Raw genomic sequence first — 22,965 nt, 5'->3', positions numbered from 1 at the left:
GAGTTCCAGAAGGAACATAGTACTGTTCCTAGTGACCCACACAAATATAGACGCATTATTGGCCAACTACTGTACCTTGCCAAAACAACACGGCCAGATATATGTAACGCCGTGAGCATCCTCAGTAGGAAAGTAGAATGTCCAACCCAAAGGGAATGGACAGGAATGAAAAGAGTGTTACGATACTTACAAGGTTCAATAAGAAAACGGTTAACCCTGTCATCTGAAAAGGATGTGGCAGGACACACTCTGGACCTGATTTTTGCTATGGGACATGATGATAGTGATCTGTATATAGGGAGCCTTACATCAGCTCCTTTGTCATGGACAGATCACTGCTTGTTGAGGTTTAGACTCGCGACAACCTTCCCCCTCTGCAAGGGTGGGGGACCTATTAAGATGGTCCGCCCCCGGAGGCTGCTGGATCCTGATGGTTTTCAAAAAGTTCTGGGGAGTTTTCCGGCTGATAAGGCTGGTGCTCATGTCGATACCCTGGTCGATCTGTGGAATGCGGAAATGACCCGGGCAGCTGACATGATCGCTCCTGTGCGCCCTCTCCTTTGTAGAGCTCATACAGCTCCATGGTATACTCCGGAGCTGAGGGCGATGAAACAATATAGGAGACGGCTTGAGTGCAGATGGAGGCGGACTCCTGACGAATGCAACTCTGCACTGGTGAGTGCCTATAACAAGACGTATTTTGGGGCAGTGCAGGCAGCAAAGAAACAACACATCACTGCCTCTATTCAATTTTCTATCTCCCGTCTGGCGGAGCTTTTTCAAACTGTCAAGGGGCTTTTACACTCTGCCCCTAAGGACGTGATTGAACCTTCTAAAGCACGCTGTGACGAATTTGCCAAGCACTTCCAGAATAAAATCTCTTGCATCCGTCAGGACTTAGACTCTAATGTTACAGCAATTGAACCAAATGAGGTCTCTGGAGCACAGTCTGGTCATGTTTTGTTGGATGAGTTTCAATCGGTGCAGCTTGAGGACGTGGACAAGGTGCTTGGACAGGTGCGTGCAACCACCTCTGTATTAGATCCTTGCCCCTCTTGGCTAATAAAAGCTAGCAGGGATGGCACTGCCGGCTGGGCCAGGGAAGTGATTAATGCCTCTCTATGTGAGGGGGTGGTCCCGAACTGCCTTAAGGCGGCAGTGGTGAGACCACTTTTGAAGAAATCTTCCCTGGACCTTGAAAATTTGAATAACTACAGGCCGGTAGCAAATGTGCCATTCCTGGGCAAGGTTCTGGAAAGGGTGGTTGCATCCCAGCTCCAGGCTCTCTTGGATGAGACCGATTATCTGGATCCATTTCAATCGGGTTTCCAGCCCGGTTTTGGCACAGAGACGGCCTTGGTCGCCCTGTATGATGACCTTTGTCAGGAGAAAGACAGAGGGAGTGTAACCCTGTTGATGCTCCTTGATCTCTCAGCGGCTTTTGATACCATCGACCATGGTATCCTTCTGGAGAGGCTTGTGGATTTGGGAGTTGGAGGTACTGCTTGGCAGTGGTTCCGCTCCTATCTAGCAGGTCGTCTCCAGAAAGTAGTGCTTGGGGAGCACTACTCGACGCCCTGGGCGCTCCAATATGGAGTTCCGCAGGGATCAGTTCTGTCCCCCATGCTCTTTAACATCTATATGAAGCCGCTGGGTGCTGTCATCAGGAGTTTTGGAGTGCGTTCGCATCAATACGCTGATGATACGCAGCTCTACTTCTCCTTTTCATCTTCTTCAGGTGAGGCCGTCAAGGTGCTAAACCGATGCTTGGCCGCGATAATGGACTGGATGAGAGCGAACAAATTGAAGCTCAATCCAGACAAGACTGAGATGCTGTTAGTGAATGGATCCCCTGACCAGATGATGGATGTTCGACCTGTTCTGGATGAGGTTACACTCTCCCTGAAGGAGCAGGTGCGCAGCTTGGGAGTCCTTTTGGACCCGTCCTTGTCGCTTGAGGCGCAGGTGGCCTCGGTGGCACGGAGTGCTTTTTACCAACTTAGGCTGGTGGCCCAGCTACGCCCATATCTGGACAGGGTGGTGGCCCCTGAACTTTGGAACACCCTTCCTGACGAGGTTCGCCTGGCGCCTACACTACTATCCTTTCGGCGCCAGGTGAAAACCTTCCTCTTTGCCCAGGCATTTTAACATTTTTTAACATCTTACTTCAGTTGTTCATGCTCTGGTAACCTCGAAATTGGACTATTGCAATGCACTATACGTGGGGCTGCCCTTGAAGATGGTTCGGAAACTGCAGCTCGTGCAGAATGCAGCAGCCAGATTAATAACTGGGACCAAGTGGTCGGAGCACATAACACCGATTCTGGCCCGCTTGCACTGGCTGCCTATATGTTTCCGGGCCCGATTCAAAGTGCTGGTTTTAACCTATAAAGCCTTACACGGCACGGGCCCGCAATACCTGATGAAACGTCTCTCCCGATATGAACCTACCCGTACACTGCGCTCAACAGCGAATGCCCTCCGGGTGCCTACTCATAGAGACGCCCGGAAGGCGATTACAAGAAAGAGGGCCTTCTCGGTGGTGGCCCCCAAACTTTGGAACACCCTTCCTGACGAGGTTCGCCTGGCGCCTACACTACTATCCTTTCGGCGCCAGGTGAAAACCTTCCTCTTTGCCCAGGCATTTTAACATTTTTTAACATTTTTTAATATTTTAGTATTTTGTACTTAATGTTCTAACAGACAGTTAAATTGTAATCTGATGACCAGGTCGTTTTTTTAAATTGTATTTGCTGTGTTTTTACTTGATGTGCACCACCCAGAGAGCTTGCTATGGCCGTATAGAAATTGAATTAAATAAATAAATAAATAAATAAAAATGGAGGTCTAGTCTGTTACACAGATGCAGACCACGCATCAGATCCAACCACTCGAAAGTCCACCTCAGGTATAGTCATAATGTATAACGGTTCCACTGTGACATGGCACAGTATGAAACAAAGCATAGTAGCATTATCGAGTACAGAAGCGGAATATACAAGCCTATCGCTGGCGTGTTCTGAACTAGATTGGTTTGACCAGCTGTGCAAAGATGCGCAACTGCCTGTAAATAAACCACATACTGTCTTCGAAGACAATCAGGAATGTATACAGCTTGCGCTGTCAGAAGCACATACAAAACGGACAAAGCATATTAGTGTACGTTTTCATCATGTGCGTGACAGCGTTAAACAAGGACTAATCCACTTGGCCTATTGTGAAACCAACAAAATGGTGGCAGACGTTTTTACTAAACCACTGCCTGAGGAAAGATTCCAGCTACTCATAAGTGAACTAGGAATGATTTAAACGAGAACAGAGTGTTCTGAACGATGTACTGTAATGTATATATATATGTATATGTTTGTTATATATGCTTGTGAATCAAAGTGGGGAGCTGTTGGCAGAACCAGAGCCAGCGGTTTGCTTCACAAGGAAAGAAAAAAAACCGGTAAGGAAAGAGTTAAACCAAGCAGAAATAGAGCCAGGGAGATAACAAGCCTCGTATTACAACACGCACACAGCTGCAGCCGCTAATCCCCAGAGGAAAAAAAAAACCCACAGGGCTATAAATCGGAACGAACGTTAAGTCGGTTTTGTGGGGGGGAATGGCTTGGAGTTGTTTTGTGTATGAATCGCTGTCGGAATGTATAATGCCTAAAGAACGAAGTAAACATATTTAGAGCATTAGACCTCTGTCTCCTGTGTTCACTACGTATCCTACCAGACGCGTTCAACATATTTCTCCCTCCAATTTTCACACCTCCTTCATCTTGGTCCAATCCTGCTTTCCGTATTACATGATCTGAGTATACATTGAACAAATAGGGTGATAAAATACACCCGTCTCACACCCTTTCCAAATGGGAACCAATCGGTTTCTCCATATTTTGTCCACATTACTTCCTGTAACGAACTGCTTTCTGGGTGTTGTAGTGCGGACTTACACAGTCACCGTGTCCTGTGTTGACTTCTCTTCCCTCTGGCGCACACAAAACTACAGTTCCCATTATGCTTTATTGCAAGAGTGATTGCGCGCGCCAAGGAATACGTCTGTTTTGCAGCTAGCCAGATAAGACAGTAGTTGGGGGGCTATCGCGTTTTTGTCGTTTATGTGCAGGGTGTATAGGAAGATGGTCTTTGCTTCCTAGCTGGTTCTGCACTGTGTTAGTTTTATAGTCTACAAAGCCCATGCTGCGCCGGATATGCACCCTCGTTACGAGCGTGAGAACCGTAACGTGATAGATTTGTACGGTGTCTGACTGCAAAGGGAAATCTCCTATCTCTGAAGGGGGAAGGACAGTTAGTGGGCTAACAAATAATACACAAACAACAACCCACAGCGAATGAGGATAACATTGTGTCCTGTGCAGCTGTTCTCGGGCAAGGCGCTAATTTGTTCACAGGCCTATAGGACAACTGAGCTGGAGTAGCTAGTCTTGGGACTGCCCTCTAAGGATGATGAGGAATGATTTGTCCGTGGCGTTTGCTGGAATCGGCGAGGCAGGGAGCCTTTTAAGAAGCAGCGAGCCCCCGTCTGTGTCTCCAGTGGCGTCCCAAGCAGCTGTTTTCGTGGAGGAAGCTACAGATCTGCTGGTGATGCACAGGGACTTTGCTGCTGCCCTGGACAGGTGTGAGAGGGGCTGCCAGAGCCTCACTGGAGAGCCTGAGAGTGAAGACACGGACAAGTATGTGTTGAATTTAATTGGGGTGGGGGTAGGAGGAGAACTGGGAAGAGAGAGGAATTGATGTTGCTCTGCTATAGGGGATTTTAAACATATAGCTTTATTTCCTGTGCACTTCAGTACTTGTTAAGTGCACATGGCAGAGGAGAGCAGTTTCTCTCTCACCCCCCCACACAAAGGTTATAATTTTACCAAGATACAGCAGAGGGAGGGAAAAGAGCCGGCCACTCCCATTGGCTTTGCTGAGACCAGAAAATTTTGGCTCCCTCACTCCTTGAACTGCTCTCATTCAGGCTGGCTGTTATTTAAAAAATGTAACTAAGAACTGGAGCCCATGTCTGCTTTTTGTCCCCTTCTCCCTCCCAAATCCTTTTCCTTTTGTGTTGTGTTTTAGAGAGTCCCTGGCCTCAGGCTTACAGTCTTATTACTGATCTTTGTGTGGCACTCTGGATGCATTTTTTGGCAACAGAGTGAGGCAAAGAAATACTTAAAAAAATAAAAAATTGGTGCATCTCTTTGCTGAACCAGCTCTGAAGAACTGAAATGTTCCTTATGCGTTGTGGGTATCCAGGCCTTGGCTGAGATGAACCGATGGAGAGAAGCCCTCCCTTGGATCCTTCAGTATTACCATGATCCTGAACGTTGGCCTTCCAAAATTCTGGAGCTGTGGTGGGTTCCCCTCTTCTATATATGCTGTTGTGATGGGGTGGTAAACCTGTACCACTTCAGCCTGCAGGCAGGGGCTCACATAGCTGAATGCTCTTCCATACAAAACATTTCCCTCCACGCAGAAAGATAGATATTGGGGAGAAGGAAAAATTGTAGCCTAGCCTTTCCCCAGACATGCTAGCTTTCTATGTGTATGGATTTTTTTTTTTGTATGGTGATGTATTCAGTCCTGTGACACCTCCTGTGTCTGGGGAGGAGGTGCGGTCTGGACAGAGTCCTGGGACAAGGCTGTGCTCAAGGGCAGATCATCTGCTTTGCACGCAGGAGGTCCCAGGTTCAGTCTCTGGCATCTCCCAGTAGGATTGGGAGAGATATCTGCCGGAAAGCCTTGAGAGCTGCTGCCAGTCAGTGTAGGTGATACTGAACCAGATAAAAAGAGCTGCATTTGGCCCTGGGCCTGAGGTTCCCCACCTTTGCACTCGCTTTGAGAACGCATAAGAAAAATACTATGCAAATGTGTCCTCCTGTCATAACATTAAAGTGGTGGTATTGTTATGTTTCCCTCTTAGCATCCTCCTACATGGTAAAGTGGAAGAACCTCGTGTGATGCTAGAAGTCAGCAGGGACTGGTTATGTTGCTCAGCCAATCAGCACCTGCCTAGCTATGGCCTCTTGGTTCAACTGCACCTGTTGCATGTGCTGCTGCCACTTGGACACTTTGCAGAGGCGGAGGAGCTAATCCGAGGCTGTAAGGCATTGAGCAAGGAGCAACAGGTGGAGGCACATGAGAGCATTAAGGAGAAGAAGCTTCAGTGGCTGCAGAACGAGGAGGAGGAGGAGGGCCGAATTCCTGAGGAGCACTCAGAAATGGGGTGGAAGCAACAGCTGGGTAGGCTTACTTTTTAGCAATCTTATGTATTCTGCAGCCAAAACTGTGGATGCCTTGAGTATACCTATATGCTGCAATGAAGTATTTTGTGCACATGCACGCCTTGCAAAGTAGCTCCCTCAGCAACATCTGTTAGAATATCTCTGACAGGCGGGTGGGCGCAACCACCCGTCAATCACCTGATGCTATTAGGACCACCGGTGACAACTGCAGAGGAGCTCGCTCTCAGTGATTATCAGCTGATCGGTGCTGTGTGAGCTCCTTAGAAAGTGTGCTGTCAGTGCCAATCAAAACGCACCTGCAAACAGACTTTGAAAGCAAGTGCCGACAATCAGTTGATTGTTGGTGCTTGCAGAAGCCTGTTGTGTCTTTGTAAGCAATACTGACAATCAGCTTATGCTTGCAAAGGCACAGCTAATCAACAGTGCCTACAAACCCCACTATGATGCATCTTTACATGCCTCATACCTGATACCATATATGATATCAGGTGTAGGATATGTGGGCATGGCTTAGCAAAAATGACCTTGGGCCAAATGGGGAGGCCTGCTGAACCTAATTAGGCCTGTGGGCTGAAGGTTCTCACCACTGTATTAGAGCTTGGTTGGCTTGTTCTCTTAGGGCACATTCACACCGTGAATATAAAGCACTATGATGCCACTTTAAACAGTCATGGCTTCCCCAAAGAATCCTGGGAACTGAAGTTTGTTAAGGGTGCTGAGAGTTGCTAGGAGACCCCTATTCCCCTCACAGACTTCCAGTTCCCAGTGTGGCTTAAAAATCAATCCCTCTTTCTGGGAAACAGAATTGTAACTGCTTAAGCAGGAGATATTCTGGCAGGCTGCAAAATTCTGGAGATGGATCAAATGTTATTTTTCCTACTGGAGCATTTGTAGACACTGTGGTTATTTTATGGGGACTCAGAGCTGGTATAGTACAGTGGGGAGGAGAGCCAGGCTGGGAGTCCAGAGTCTGTGAGTTCAAATCCCCGCTTGTGTCTCCAGGGTGTAAAGGGACAGCTAAAGTTCACCCTCACAGTGAGTGGCTCAGGGGTTACATCCCCTGCCACCTGTGCAGCCGTGGGCAAGCTGCATAGTCCCAAGGAGCCCAGTTGCCCCCCAGCTGGCAGTTGCGGACAAGGAAGGGGCTGGTTTGTGCCGCTGTGGCAAGCTGAGCAGGCCCTAGCCATCTGAGGAGGACTAGCCTCAGAGGGAGGCAATGGTAAACCCCCTCTGAATACCACTTACCATAAAATCCCTATTCATAGGGTAGCCATAAGTTAGGATTGACTTGAAGGTAGTCCCTATGGGGACTGCATAACTAACTTTATTCTTGTGCACAATCCAGGCAATGGAGACAATGTGTGTGATGGTAAGAGTATTGGACTATGGTCCAGGAGACCAGGGTTCAAATGCTCACTCAGCTATAAGGATTACTGAGTGACCTTGGGCCACTCACCATCTTTCAGGCTAATTACCTCGCAGGGTTGTTGTGAGGATAAAATGGAGGTGGAGGAGAATCATGAATGTCCCTTTGAGCTCCTTGGAAAAAAGGCAGGCTATAAATATCATGAAAAATCAAATAAATAATTATCCTGCCACCCAGTAAGACCATTGCCATTTCCCAGGATTCAAACAGCATAGTGAAACTGTTTGGCGAAGGGGACATACAAATGGACAACTTCACTGGGCTTTATAGTTAGCACAAATAAAGTACTTGCTGGGGGCAAGAGCATTTTCTGGATCAACCACAAGACATCAGTGATGGCTGTGCAGTCTTAACAACCCCTGTGTCTGGAAAGGTTCTAAGAAAAACAAAGTTATTTTCACAGGAACTTGTCTGGAAATGACTTTAAAAGCTTATTTTGAGTAGTATCTCTTCACCACTTCCTCTGGTGTAACTTCGTCCCCTTGTTTTGCAGATTCGGTGTCCCAAAAGGTGTTGACCATATTGACACAGCTGGGTAGAGTGCTGGGAACCCTGGCAGGAATCCCCTGTTCCATCCCCTACAAGAAGGTCCTCTTGGCTGCTTTCATGTTGTGTCTCATTGTAGTGAGACTTGATCCAGGTATGAGAGACGGGGCGGGGGAAGAGAAGCATGCAGATATTACTGCCTGTCCCCTCTTGCCTATTGGTGGGGAATTGGGGGTTGTCCGGGACACAGTACTGCTTGGCCAGGATTGGGATTTAGGGAATCGCTTGTAGAGTTCTGTCCAAGCAGCACAGGCTGTTGGTACCAGAGTCAAGTAGGGCCCTGCTTGTTGGTGCTCTGCTTTCCACTAATACAGCGGCACCAGTGGGGTGATCAGCTGCAGTGCGGGGAGCTCCAGCCACCATGCTCCAGCTGGAGCGCGAGCTCCCCGCGCTCCAGCTGATCAGCTGGAGTGTGGGGAACTCCTGCGCTCCAGCTGGTCGCTGTCAGCTGGAGTGCAGCGGCTGGAGCTCCCTGCGCTCCAGCTGATCACATGATCAGCTACAGCTGAGTAGGGCCCCACTTTCCGGTGGTTTGCGCTTTGCAGCGGGGACCTGGAACGGAACCTGCCATATGAGTGGGGCCCTACTGTAGTATCTGAAGTGGGGCAGCACAAGGGCACCAAATGGAACTGAGGTCCAGGAGCAAAGAGGGAGAAGGCCTGGGCCGGGGGAGAAAATCTAGAATCGGAGCCCAAGATGTAAGCTGTCTCAGGGAAGGGCCCTAGCTTAGTGTCACAGCATCTGCTTTACATGCAGAGAAGGTTCCAGGTTCAATCCGCATCATCTCCAGGTAGGGTTGGGAGAGAATCTGACATGCAACCCTGGAGTGCTGCTGCCAGACCGTGTGGATAATACTGAGCTATATGGATCAGTGGTCTGACTCAGCGTAAGGCCAGCTTCCTATGTTCCTAAAATGTCTCAGAGAGGTTGGATGCAGGGTATTCTTTTGGGTCACCCCAGAAGGACTGCGTGCATGCCTTGTTTTCCATTTGCATCTAGGGTGATTCACACCTGCTTGTGTATCGCTTTTTACAGCTGCATAGAGATTGAGACATGCTTAACCACTCCTCTGTTCTCCTAGCATGCTGAGGCAACTGACCAAATGCTAAGTTTGTGGCTAAGAGACCTCCCCAAACAAAACCATGGCCCACCTCTCAGGCTGACTGTCCCCTAATGCATTTCAAAACCTGAGCCCCGATTACACGATCAGCAGAATCATACGTGGAGCTCTTAATGGATTGTACCACTTTTAACTACAAGTGGAAGAGTTACATGGTTTAGATGTTGTCCTAATTTATTTATTTAATTTCTGTCTTGCCACATGTTTCAAAATAGCCTTGAGCTGTCTAACCACAATTAAAAACCATAAAATCCAATCATGCAATTCAGTGGTTTCCTGCACTAAGAAAACACTGGGGAGATGAAGGCAATCTCTTCTCCATGAAATGCCAGTTTCTACATTGGCAGTTTTGTTTCAATGGGGGGTGAACGTTCAGTCATGTGGTGTCCCCCCCCCACTTTCAAGTGGTAGGGTCTCCCAAGAGCTGCATCACATGATTTGGCTGATCATATAGTTCATGTCCATGAATGATAGGGTTTTTTTAAAAAATGCAAAATGTCTGTCTGTTCCCCGCTCTTCTTTATTACTAAGTCTTTAAAGTGTGTCCTCACTGTTTTAACCTTACCCTGCCTGAACCAGCCCACTTTAGTTGATAGGTACAGCTCCAGAATATTTGTTCCAATGATACCCAACACAGAAAATTTGAGTGTTACTGCATTGGATTACTGCAGTGCACTCTTATGAGGTGCCTCCCTTGCACTTGGTCCAGAAACTAGTTAGTACAGCATGCTGTAGCATGACTGCTGACAGGAGCGAGACCCTGTCAGCATATTATACCTCTGCTCAGAGGTCTGCATTGGCTGCCACGTTGTTACTGGGCCATATTCAAGGTGCTACTGTTAGTATCTAAAGCCCTTAACATCTTGGAACTAGTTTGCTTGAAGGATCACCTTACCCCATATATGCCCATTTGACTCCAATGTGCGGAACTGGCACTTTTACAAGTGCCACATAATGTTTGCTCTGCACTTATAAGGAATTGATCTTTCAGCATTGTGGCACTTACACTCTGGACGTTCCTGCCCATTGATATAGCTGCAGATGGGCAAATTTAGGGTGGGGAAGTTGAAGATGGGGCTGGCATTAGAAATACCTTTTAATATCAGGCATTCCAACTGTGTCAGGTCATATCCAAACCATACATTTAAAGCACTCTTATACCACTTTAATAGTCATGACTTACCCAAAAGAATCCTGGGAACTGTAGTTCTGTGAGGGGTCTGCTAACAACTCTCAGCATCCTTAATAAACTACAGTTCCCAGGATTCTTTGGGGGGTAAGCCATAACTATTAAAATGGTATAAGAGTGCTTTGAATGTATGGTGTGGATTTGACCTCAGTGGTTCATTTTAGTTGTGTGAGAACTCTTGAGACTAATATTTGGTTATTGTTGGGGAAATAAATGAAAGTAAACATCTTCCTGTTCTCTTTTCCAGCATCTCCTGCTTCTCTACCCTTCCTCAACAGGCTAATCCGGCTTTTCCATCAAGCCCAGTTGGCTGCATTTTCTCCACACTACAGGCCTCCAATTCAAGACTAACTGGCTCTGTTGTCTTCTGTATGATGGTGAAACAGTGGTTGTTGGAGGTCTATTGAGAAGCCACTCATGAGCCAATAAAGTCGCCCTGCACCTGCTGGGAGAGCACCCACAGTGCAGTGGGAGCCTTCTTCAAGAATTAAGAATTTGTTCTGTTGATGACTGCTGCTTCTGCTGATTTTTCTACAAGCCAAGTTGTTATGGGATCATTCTCCTCCTATTGGAATCTGAAAACACCCTCAAGAGTACATTCTATTACTATTTATTATTATTGTTATTATTATTAATACTTATATCTTGCTGAATTTGGAAAAGAAACTCAAGGCGGCTAACTAATCCAAACATTACAGTCTTAAAATACATATATAACAAACCCCTCCCCAGTCAGATGCATGGAACTTACTTCCAAATAAATATTTGGATCAGGGTGTCAAAGGACTGCTCTTCAAGTCATTTTGCTTTTGATGCAACCCTGCCTCCTAACAGTGACACTGAATGTTTTCTCCCTGGGAGTGGCTGTTGGCTGCAGCCCTCCAGGTGTTGGTGAACACCATTTCCCATCAGCCCCAGTGAGCATGGCCACTGATCAAGGATGATGGATTCTTCTGGTGTACGACTGCCGCCAGGCTGTTCTGAGCTGAGATTGTCTCTCTAAATAATCGTGGGTGCTTTTGCTCATGGGGGAAAAAAGAGGTTGTGGGTAGGATACTTCTCTCTTTGCTTTGGTAATGTAGCTCTTCCTGCACAGCATGGTGCTCCTAATCACCATTTTGAGTTCTGCTGCTTTTAGGGATATCACACACACACACACACACACCCTTGTGCCTGTCTGTAACACCTCTGTGTGAGGAACAGAAGTTGGATCTTTTCTTGGCATGGAGATGAAGCGGTGGGTAAAGTGCTTAATTTGCTGTGTTACACGTAGCTGTTAAAGGGCATAGGATTCTCACTAGGAATTAAAGGGGGAAACCTTTGTGGCCCTTCCCAAATGAATGGCATCTAAGCCACCTTGAGAATGTGCAGGCCTTTATCTGAAGAACTGCTGCAAGACTTATAGCAGCATGTTTGCTGGTTGTTTTCTTTAAAATGCCTTGATAAAGGTGACCCATTTTCAGTTCTGAAGGAGCTTGCAAGAGATGCTATGGATTTTTAGACAGATATTTTAAAGCAGTCATTGCTCACCCCTGTTTAACATATATTAACATAAATGTTTTTAAAGGTGAAGATGACAAGACTATTTATGGCTTATTTATATCAGGGGTGGCTAACCTCTGGCCCTTCAGATATTGTAGGGCTGCAGTTCCCATCAGTCCCAGTCGGCATAGCCAAGGATCAGGGATGATGGGAGTAGTAGTCCAGTAACATCTAGAGGGCCACAGATTCCCCACACAGGCTTATATCATCCAGTAGAATGCACCTATTGTTCCTGCCAAGGGAAGGTTAGCTGAAAATGTAGTAAGGCATATCTGGGCAGGTCATTTGCTGTGTCCTGACTACACCGATGGGATTGCTCAGCCGCTTGTACAATAGATGGAAAGCTGGAATTTTGTGGCTTTGTAATCCAAAGCATCCTATCACTTAGAAAGGACTGACAGCTAGATACCTTGATAACTGCATTTTTGGAGCCCCTGCTGAAGGCTGATTGTGTTTATTTTTAATTGTGTTACATTGATTTATGTATTAAATAGATTTGTTTACCCCTTACAGAGCTACAATTCCCAGCACCCTTAACAAACTACAGTTCCCAAGATTCTTAGTGGGAAGCCATGTGTGCATATGGTGTGGCTGTGACCTAAACAAGCAAACAAACACATTTGAGAATGGGAGCAAAACAAAATCAGGACATCCAAGGCAGGGAGTTACATAATCTAGGCACTGCAGCCCAGGTGACTTTGTTCCACGTCCCAAAGATTCAGGGTACAGTTAGGCCTCTAATAAAAATCACAGTGTGGGTGGATAGCCTCCCTGGGATCACAGTAATTCTTTACCTATCTTGATCCCAAATTGTTAAGAGGTTTAAAGGCAATAACAAACACTTGGAATTGTATCTGGAAACAAACTGGTAGGCAGAGAAGACTGAACATAACCAGAGTTACATGCTTTAAAAAGCAGCATATAGTGTGTGTTGCAGTAATCTAATCTGAATGTGACCAAGGTATACGTGACAGTGGCTTTGTCCACGAAAGGGTGGACTGGCAGAAGCTGGTGCAAAGGTGCTCCTGATCAATCATCCACCACTACTAGGAACAAGTCTGGGGCCAGGAGCATCCCAGACTACAAGCCTGTTTTTCCCTGCTGACCAGAAGTGTCACTGTCTTGTCCGGCTTAAAGACTCCACTTGTTAGCCCACATCCAACCCTCACTGCACTTAGGTTGCAGTTCAGAACCTCCATACCTCCCTGGATTCAGAAGGAAATGAGATGTAGAGATAGAGTGTCCACAGCAAATTGGTGACAGGCTGTTCCAAATCCCCGGACAACCTTTCCTAGCAGTTTCATGCAGATGTTAAATAACATGGGACAACATGGAGTCTTTTGTGACATAAGTCAGAGTCCTAGGAATCAAACAGTTACCCCTTAACACCATGTTCTAGGACTTATTTCCAAAATGAGATGAGCCACTGCAAAATGGTGCCTCCTAGCACCACCCCAAAAGGATGGTCAATTGTATTAAAAGCTGCTGTAAGGTCCGACTTCCGGGAAGGGTGACTTAGCCTGTGCCTGCTTTTGAGACGGGCTCCTGCCTCAAAAGAAGCTTATTCAGATATATCAGTCAGATTTTTTCTTTTTTTGACTGATTAAACTTCTCCCGGGTAGGGAGAAACGAAGAGATTAACCTCAAAGCCTATTTTTGTTGGGACGACCAGATCTCATTAATTTATGGGACGAGGTCCAGCCGACGAAGGTGGGACGGATTTTTAACAACAAGCTCTATCTGGAAAAGCGAACGTTCATCTTATCTTCTAAGAGAGAACGCACTAACAGGCAAGCACCCTTCTTTCTATATTTTTCTTTTACTTGACTTAAATTGTTGCTGTTTAAAAGAGATTTGCCAGATTGATCGGTTTTTGACATCTCACTGGGGAGCCATAACTTCTCTCTGCTACTCACTAATTAATAGCTTATCTCTGTTTTTGTTGCAAAAAGCTGTCCTGGATTTGCATTCTAAAGATATACACAGAAGAGGGATTTCTATTCCAGATTTTTATTTTGAAGAATATTATATTGTCTGAGACTACTCTCTTTTTGGTCTATTTTATTTTGACGAATCTGTTTTCTGACGACCGCCATTAATTGTTTCGATCCTGGGAACTGCATTTTGTTTACTTAAACATGGAGAGATAAGGCTGTCTGCTCTGTTTATACTGTGATGTCACCAAGTTTGGAGTATTAACCCAATTGTTGCTGAAATAAGAAGTGGTTTTCCTATATTTTTCTTTTAAAATGGCAATTAAGAAAGTGGCTGAGAAGCTGGAAATAACTATGTTTCAGAAAATAATGGATGAGATTGAGATAACGAAACAAAACCTGCGACAGGGTTGTAAGGAGCTGAAAATTGAATTGAGTAAAATGAAGCAGGAGATTAAAGATATAGGGGTCCCTGTGAGAGAGGTGACCCTGGAAGGGGTCCCTGTGAGAGAGGAGACCCCGGAGATTGGAACAAACGTGGAACAGGAAAAAGATTTGGAGTCTATGGACTTTAGAAATAAAATTTATTGTTTGGAGACACAGGAGATTAAAGACATAGGGGTCCTTGTGAGAGAGGAGACCCTGGAGACTGGAACAGGGGTCCCTGTGAGAGAGGAGACCCTGGAGACTGGAACAGGGGTCCCTGTGAGAGAGGAGATCCCGGAGATTGGAACAAACGTGGAACAGGAACAAGATTTGGAGTCTATGGACTTTAGAAATAAAATCTATTGTTTGGAACTCAATGTTATCTCTGAAGAAATTAATGAAGATTCTAGAGATAAAGTTATCAATGGCATGGATAATCTTCTGGACTGGAATGATGTGATGGAGCCCAATATAGAGAAAATCTATGGAATTAACTGCAGCCATGTGACAATGGAAAAACTTTCAAGAGATGACCCAGTGTATTTTGAAAAAAAGAACAGAGATATGATTTTACAGCAGTATTTCAGCAACCTATTCAGAATGGATGGCAAGAAAATATTTGGGATAGAGGTAATTCCTATCAGACTCTTACTATATGACTATGGCTTTGACAGCAAGATTATTATGGAATACTGATAATGGAAGATTGGATACTGAAATTACTGGACTTAACAAGACTACTGAAGATGGAAGATGGAAAATGGAACTAATAGGGATAATAGAACAATGGCTACTGAAATTACTGAACCTAACAGATTCTGATGTGATGGATTAATTGAAATGTTTATTTTGACTATGGTTATGACAACAAGATTATCATAATTAGTAATGAGATGGATTAATCGATATGCTTATCTGGAAAAAAAAATTGATAGATATATTTCTTAAAGAATTGAAACCTCTCTTTGACTTTTTGTGGAAAGAATAAAGTAATGTTTATGAGATTTGATGATTAAGTAAGATAACTACTGGAGGAAAGTGATTTTATAATATGACTTAAGAGACAGGATTGTTATATATTATAGACTTATAACTGATTTGATCTTTGACAAATGGGAAGTCAATATTTTACTCTTTATTTTTTATTTTTGTTTTTTTTTTTCTTTTTTTTCTTTTTGTTTAACTATTTTTGATTTTGTTTTTTGTCTTTGAATGTTTTATGATTTTGTCTTGTATGTTTTATGAAAATCTGAATAAAAATTATTGAAAAAAAAAAAAAAAGCTGCTGTAAGGTCCAACAGAGGCAGCAGGGCTTCACTCCTCTCATTCAGCTTCCAGTGCAAATAATTCACTAGTGCAGGGGTTCCCAAACTGGTTCATGGACCACTGGTGGTCCATGAACTTCATTCAGGTGGTCTGTGGTGTGGATGCAAAAATACAATTAAAAATCATACAGCATCTAGTATAGTGCATTACAGTTGCTACAACAATGCTGAAACTGAGGTTATCATACTTTAGACACATAACGAGAAGCCATAACTCACTAGAAAAGGCAATAATGCTGGGAAAAACAGAAGCGAGTAGAAAAAGAGGAAGGCTGAACAAGAGATGGATTGATTCCATAAAGGAAGCCACAGACCTGAACTTACAAGATCTGAACAGGGTGGTTTATAACAGATGCTGTTGGAGGTTGCTGATTCAGAGGGTCGCCATAAGTCGTAATTGACTTGAAGGCACATAACAACCACAACAACCTAGACCTTCAGCAATGTTTAAGTGGTCCATGGTGTGTGTGTGTGTGGAGTTCAGGAACCACTGCACTAGCATAACAAGGATGTTTCAGCCCCCAAACTAGACTGCAAAGGATGAAGGTACAGCAGGGCCCCACTCATACAGCTGCTTACGTCCCAGACCCCCGCCAAAAAGCAAAATCCGCTGAAAAGCAGAACCCTGTCAATAAAATGGTGCCTGATGCCCCAAAACCACCATAAAAGCGGAACAAGCGCTATGTGAGTGGGGCCTAACTCTAATTGAAAGCCATCATATTAGCGGAACTCCAAAAAGTGGGGCCCTGCTGTAATACGTTTCCTCCAAGAAAGCTTGCAATTGGACTACCAGCATCCATTTGAGCACTTTGTTCAAGAATTATACATTTGAACCTGGCTGATAATAACTTAGGATGGCGAAGTCCAATGAAGGCTGCTTTAATAATGCCTTCCCAGTGCTTCCTTCAATCCAGATGGTACTTCATGGTCCTTTACAACCTTCATTGCCCAACAGGTCAGATCCCCCCTCCCCCAGTCTGCTTTAAACAGCCAGAAGGGCAAAAGTCAAGAGGTTGTACGATTAGCCTCAAACCTTCAAGCACTTATCCACACCCACAGGCTGAACAAGCTGAAACATATCCATTAAAACAGGACAAGCAGGTAAGAACAGCAGAAGAGCCCTGCTGGATCAGACCAAAGGCCCTTCGAGCCCACCCTCCCGTTCTCACAGTAGCCGACCAGATGCTTGTGCAAAGCCTGCAAGCAGGATATGAACGCAACAGCAGTACAATGGCTGTATTGATATTCACATTGACAGCCGGATCTACATTGAAATGGATGTGAGCAACTTTACCAGCAAGGTGCCGTGTGAACTCACTGGTCAAGTGGTCAGAAAGGTGTCCTTTCTCCTTGGAATGCTTTACTGCTTGGAAACACTTTGCTGCACGGATTGACAATGGTGGCAGGGAAGTATTATTTCTTTACTGCTATCTACCATGGAGTAGGCACTAGCCCAAGGATGGGGAGTCTGTGGCCTCCAGATGTTGCAGGACTCCAGCTTCTATTACCTCTGATCATGCTGGCTGGGGCTGATGGGAACTGAAGTGTAATAACATCTGAAAGGCCAAAGGTTCCCTACCTTCGCTCCAGGCCATGTTTGGTTGTATTTGTCATGTGTCTTCTTCCATTGTCACTCTTCTTGTCTACCCAGCTGCTTCATTATCCCAAACTCAGAAAAAACAAGGAGCATTCAGTATAATCAAATGGTAACATGCTTCTGTGGATTCTACCACTTCAGGATGCAGGTGGGAATATGAATTATTTAACATTCTCCGCAAACAGTGGCGAGGGAAGGCAACTCATTGTACATAGGAAACTAACATGTTAGGGAAGGATTCAGCCCAGTTTTCTTGACATGTATTTCCCTGCATGCAGGGAACTTTCCCCCCAACCTTTCCATGGGGAAAGCATTCTAACAAACCACCCCTACCTTCACCCTGAAGTGGTAGAGTCCGGGAAAAGCTTTACCACTAAATTCTGCTCATAGAATTAAACAGACTCAAGCAGGAGAAGATTTCATCATTGGGAGGGGGGCTTGTACAGATGGATCCAGCTGAGCCATCCCCCTGAGTGTGGGTGAATGTTCAGTGATGTAAATGGCAGTAGGAGGGAAGGGGAGGTTGCCAAGGGTGATTATGACCTTCCTCCCCTGCACTGTGATGCCCAAGGGCACTCCCTAAGGATGGTATGCATGGCTTGGGCTCCTTGGCACCAAGCTGCTTAGAGCGAGACAGCAGTGGGAGCATCAACATCCGCAGCTGCTGTTGCTAATCAGGAGGGGGAGTGAGCACCACTGAGGCACCATGGTAAGGAGAGAAGGGGAGGTTCTCCCCCACCAGGAAAGTGCCCAGGTTCCAGGGAAGCAGTGCCATGTGGAGAGAAGGTTTCCTTTGCCAACTGCTCTGCTTCAGCCTAGCCAAAGGGGAGAGGACTGAGGCAGTTTTGAGAATCTAGAATTGATGGACAGAATCTTCAGGTGTAGATCAGGATTAGAGAACCTGTGGTCTTCCGGATCTGGCTGGACTGCAAGTCTAGTCATCCCTGCCCATTGGCCGTGCCAGCTGGGGCTCATGGATGTTGGAATTCAACAACATCTGGAGGGCCACAGGTTCCCCATCCCTATTGTGGAGATGGCAACACTACTGTAGCTGCCAACTGTTCAAGGCCAGCAGCTGCATGACCGGCCACCAAATGAACCAAATGGTCAAATATTTAGCCCCCAAAGGGCTGTTGACATGATCACTGGATATGGAGCTGTGGAGAGAGAAAAGCATTTGGAAGTACCTGTATTATCTCACTCTGGACCTGAAGACAGAGGTTGAGGTAGGGTAAAATTATGCCAGGATTGCTGTGTTGCTTCAATGCAAAATAACATAAATGCCAACTCTCTTAAAATGCTTAGATTAAGGTTGTTGGACTGTTTTAATGCAATGTAATTTTATTTTAATAACTTGGGGTGGGAGGAAACCAGTGCCATCAGCTTATGCCTGAGCCGGGGTCGGCGGTGGGTATGGAGGAAGTGCAGCCAAGAACAGTTGTGACTGACAAGAAAGTGTAGCAGTTCTGCTCCTTTCTCTTTCATTGGTCAGTATAACAGATAGAGGGGAGTGAAGCCAGACACAGCTGTTTGATAAGCAAAGGGGTTGGGTCCCTATGTTGCTACAGCACTGAGTTGCTCCCAGTCTACAGGGAGTCAGCTTTGCACATCCAGGCCCATCATGTGGAGGGTTTAAGCTTTTGAGATGCAACCAAGAATACTTGAAACACAACATCGTGGATGGTGTGACAAAAATGAAAACTTAAACACGGGCTCCTTTAGAAGGAAGGGTGGGATATCAAACAACTTAATTAGCAGTAGATTCACTTAACTGGCTTACCACCTGCAAGAAGTCAACACAGCCGGTATAGAAAAGCCCTCCTGGGTCAGGTCAGTGGCCCATCTAGTCCAGCATCGTGTTCTCACAGTAGCCAACCAGATGCCTACGAGAAGCCCGCAAGCAGGACCCGAGTACAATCACCTTTCCCCAATTTGTGATCCCAGAAACCAGTATACCACCACAGTGGAGATACAACATAGCCATCATGGCTAGTACCCATTATCTTCCATGAATTTGTCTGATCTTGTAAAGTCATCCAAGTTGATAGACATCACTAAATTTTGTGGTAGCAAGTGCCATAGTTTAACCATGTACTGTGTGAAGATGCTATACACCTGGGCTGCGATTCATGGTTTAATAAGAAAAATAGTGCAGCTATGTTTTAATACAGCAATAATGAGAGAGAGAGATGTCAATGGTTTGTTGATGCACATTGGAGCAATCCCCCCACACCTTCATTTATTTATTTATTTATTTGATTTATTAGTCGCTCATCTGGCTGGTACCCAACCACTCTGAGCGACATACAAAGCAAAAACATATAGAACATCAAGAACATCAAAAACTCAGCAATAAAACTAAACAATAACATAGAAACAACTCAGTTACAATAAGGCTTCTCGTCTGTATAGTCCAAAAAGTGCGCCTTCAGATGGAAACTCCTGATGTAAGTCTTCCTACCCCAGCACAAGACAGGTATGGGTGATAGTCCATTTGCAAATGACCCCCCTCTTATAAACACTGATGGGATCTGAATTGGTCATGAATGACCAGAAAAGAGATTTTCGGATCATGGTGAATAGGTCAACATTTATTTATTTATTTTGCTTGGTTTGAATATTTTTTGAAGGGCTCAATAAAAATTACCTAAAAGTGGTGGATTGCTCAATGACAATGTTGACCCAATATACCACAGCTGTGAAAAAGGAGAATTCCATGTTAGGGGTCATTAGGAAACTGCCTGGAAATAAATCTGCCAGTTCATTAATTCATTCATGGAATACCGTGTATGGTTCTGGTCACCACACCTCAAGATTATTGTAATGCTGGAAAAGGTTCAAGAAATGCAGCCAAAATGATCAATGGGCTGAGGCAACAATAGGAGGAAAGGCTACAATGTTTGCGGCTTTTTACTTTAAGAAAAAGAAACAAGTGAATAAGAGTGGACATGAGATGCATATACAGAGATGTATAACATTATGCATAATGTGGAGAAAGTGAATTTGGAGCTCACAACTCAGTGCAGCCTTCTCTGCTTTTGCTGTCTGTTCCCCAAAATGGGAAGTTCTCTTTATTCCTTTTCAGACACTTAGGCTTTCCTTGCCCCATCCCTCCCATCTGGAACATACACATGAGTCATCTTCTCAACTTACCTCCTTATTTCTGGGTCATTTTGCTGCAATTTCCCTCCTGTCACTCTGGCCCTGTTAACTCTTTTCTGTCTGGCCCTACTTACCTCCAATATTCCACAGGATTGGGCATTAAGACTGCTGTCGCTAATCTGACAACTTCAAGCTCTTCAATTGTAAGAGATTAGCCAATCAGAAAACATAGAAATATCCAGATATATCTGGAATGAATGAAAGACTCTTGATCTTGTCTGGCATCAGCAGCTGGCATCCTTGGGCAGTCCCTGGGGCCCTAGAACCCTAGCAGGTCCCTCTGCTGAAGTCTGCCCTGTGCCTCTCTTTATTTCTTAAAAAAAAAAGCCCCAACAGTCCAAGCAGTGCCAAACAACTGGGTCTAGCTGCCATTTTAATTTCCCACAATGCTTCAGAGTGATGCTGCATCAGGGGCATTGTGGGAAATTAAATTTTAAAATTTCCTTCCATGCATATACAGTACATACTGCTATTTAGAGGGTACGAAAATGCAGGCACCTTGCCTTTTGTTCCCGTCAGCATGGATGTCATGTCTTCTGACTTTATTCTATTCTCCATTCTATAGCGTGAGTGCATCTCCGTCCATGTTGGCCAGGCTGGAGTTCAGATTGGTAATGCATGCTGGGAACTCTTCTGCCTGGAGCATGGAATTCAGCCAGATGGCACCTTCACTGAAAATAACAAAGAAAATAATGACGACTCCTTTGCTACGTTCTTCAGGGAGACAGGCACTGGGAAGCACGTGCCACGGGCTATCATGGTGGATTTGGAGCAAACTGTAGTTGGTGAGTTTATAATGAAGACAGGAACAAGGGAAAGCCCTTGCTCTTCTGCTTCATAGAGTTGGGAAAGTGCAAATTAGATAGATTTGCATTTAAATGCAAACTGAACTGAATTTTTCTCCCATCCATACTTACGCTTCAGATGTACATCTTTGATTGATTCACTGAGATCAAATGTAACTCTATACCAAAAATACTGATGTGCAATCTTTCTAAAGGCCCAGTTCTACGTGCTGGTTGGTTATCACCTTTAAAGCCCTGTACAGTTTACTACGAGGGTGGGGAACCTGTGGCCTTGCAGATGTTATAGGGCTGCAGATCCTATCCGCCCCAGCCAGCATAGCCAATGGTCAGGCATGATGGGAGCTGGATACTGTACTGTTGGATCAAGTACTGCCTCCTTCCACATTAAATTGTCCATTCATCCAAATCATTTGGAGAGGCCTTTCTCCATTTCTTACCAATGTCAGAGGCCCAGCCGGTTATGATGCTTTCCCTATGGCATCTCTCAGGTTCACTCCCTGCCTTAGGAGATCCGCCACGCTTCCAACCTGCTGGTATTTTGACCCCACCTGACTTTTTTAAATATATGGCTTGACTGGAATCATTTGACCCTTGATTTCTCTCTTCACTTTTTTTTTAATTTGTAAATTATTGTACTGTTTTTAATGTTTTATGTAAGTCACTTTAAGCAGCTCAGATGTGCAGCACCTGCAAGATATGAATGTTTAGGGGGCCCTGTGGTACCTCTTCTGCTAACACTCTGCCTTGAGCAGGTAGATATATTCCCCCACATATATACACACTAAGGGTTAACCAAACACAAACCAGTAACCGCTTCTCTCTTTTAGGCATTTTGCTGCCACCGTTAATATTTGCCTCTTATTTATCCCTCTTATTTACCCTTTGCCAACCTGCTTGCTCTCTGAGAGAGCTAGGCCAATAATCAGGTATGTGTTAAAACAAATTAATTTATTTATGAACAGATGGAACAAATATAAAACAAGATTACTTACTTCTGAAAGCATATGGTTACAGTACAATGTTCACTAGTCTCTTGTATGTTACACTTGGTAAATTCTCCTGAGAATATCACTATAATCCTGCCTAACCCTAACCCTTCTAACCACCCTTAAAATCCACCCTCTCCCCATCAAGAACTCAGCCCTAGCTAACTCAAGAACTATTCCCAATCTCTCTTCTCTCTCAACAACTCTGCCCTGTCATCTGTCATGCACCAACAGATATCCCCCCTTCATTCAGCCAATCAACAAACACACTCCTCCACATTCTGTTTTCAATACTGTTTGCACCTGGACTTTGTGTTTTGTTTCCAATCAGTGCATGTCCAGTACACTGTTGGCCTAGGTATGCACCTGAGCATAGTCTCACATGCTGATGCGTCCAGTGCGCAATACTGTGCTCACCTATCCAGAAATTTTTTGGCTCAAAGAGCAAATTAAACATGAGAAATATTGTGTTGTATCTATAACCGATATAACCTTTAAACACCTTGGATCACCAGTGCTCTATAGCCTTTATATGTTGGTCCCAGTATCCCTATTTGGCTGCTGATGTTGCAGCCACTATCCTGAAAGAGTGAGTCACATGCTCACCAGGGGGTAGACCTAGTTTGGCAAGGCACAACCTCAGGACACCTGCAAACTGGTA

At 45.0% G+C, this 22,965-nt stretch overlaps 1 protein-coding gene across 2 annotated transcripts; it reads left to right on the top strand.

Moving 5' to 3' along the window:
- The first annotated feature begins 3,923 nt into the window (after nucleotides 1–3,923).
- PEX26 (peroxisomal biogenesis factor 26) lies at nucleotides 3,924–13,734 on the top strand. 2 transcript variants are annotated; one of them, XM_061638553.1, is made up of 5 exons: nucleotides 3,924–4,688; nucleotides 5,214–5,354; nucleotides 5,924–6,243; nucleotides 8,165–8,311; nucleotides 10,774–13,732. In XM_061638553.1, the coding sequence occupies exons 1-5, from the start codon at nucleotides 4,459–4,461 to the stop codon at nucleotides 10,875–10,877; spliced, it is 942 nt and encodes a 313-aa protein (XP_061494537.1). In that variant the 5' UTR covers nucleotides 3,924–4,458; the 3' UTR covers nucleotides 10,878–13,732. The 2 variants fall into 2 exon arrangements, with proteins under 2 accessions (XP_061494537.1, XP_061494538.1); XM_061638554.1 differs by lacking the exon at nucleotides 5,214–5,354 and having other exon boundaries at nucleotides 10,774–13,734.
- Nucleotides 13,735–22,965: the final 9,231 nt, after the last annotated feature.

This window comes from Rhineura floridana, chromosome 8, assembly GCF_030035675.1.
Source record: "Rhineura floridana isolate rRhiFlo1 chromosome 8, rRhiFlo1.hap2, whole genome shotgun sequence".
NCBI lineage: Eukaryota > Metazoa > Chordata > Lepidosauria > Squamata > Rhineuridae > Rhineura > Rhineura floridana.
Note: the sequence above shows the minus strand (reverse complement) of the source record. Positions and strands in the feature narration are given on the sequence as shown.

Excerpts from the sequence above, each read along its gene's own strand:
- PEX26 (XM_061638553.1), top strand. The coding sequence starts at position 4,459 with ATGATGAGGAATGATTTGTCCGTGGCGTTTGCTGGAATCGGCGAGGCA. Across the intron at positions 4,689-5,213 it reads GAGAGTGAAGACACGGACAA|CTCTGAAGAACTGAAATGTT; the intron begins GTATGTGTTGAA and ends TTGCTGAACCAG. Across the intron at positions 6,244-8,164 it reads GGGGTGGAAGCAACAGCTGG|ATTCGGTGTCCCAAAAGGTG; the intron begins GTAGGCTTACTT and ends CTTGTTTTGCAG.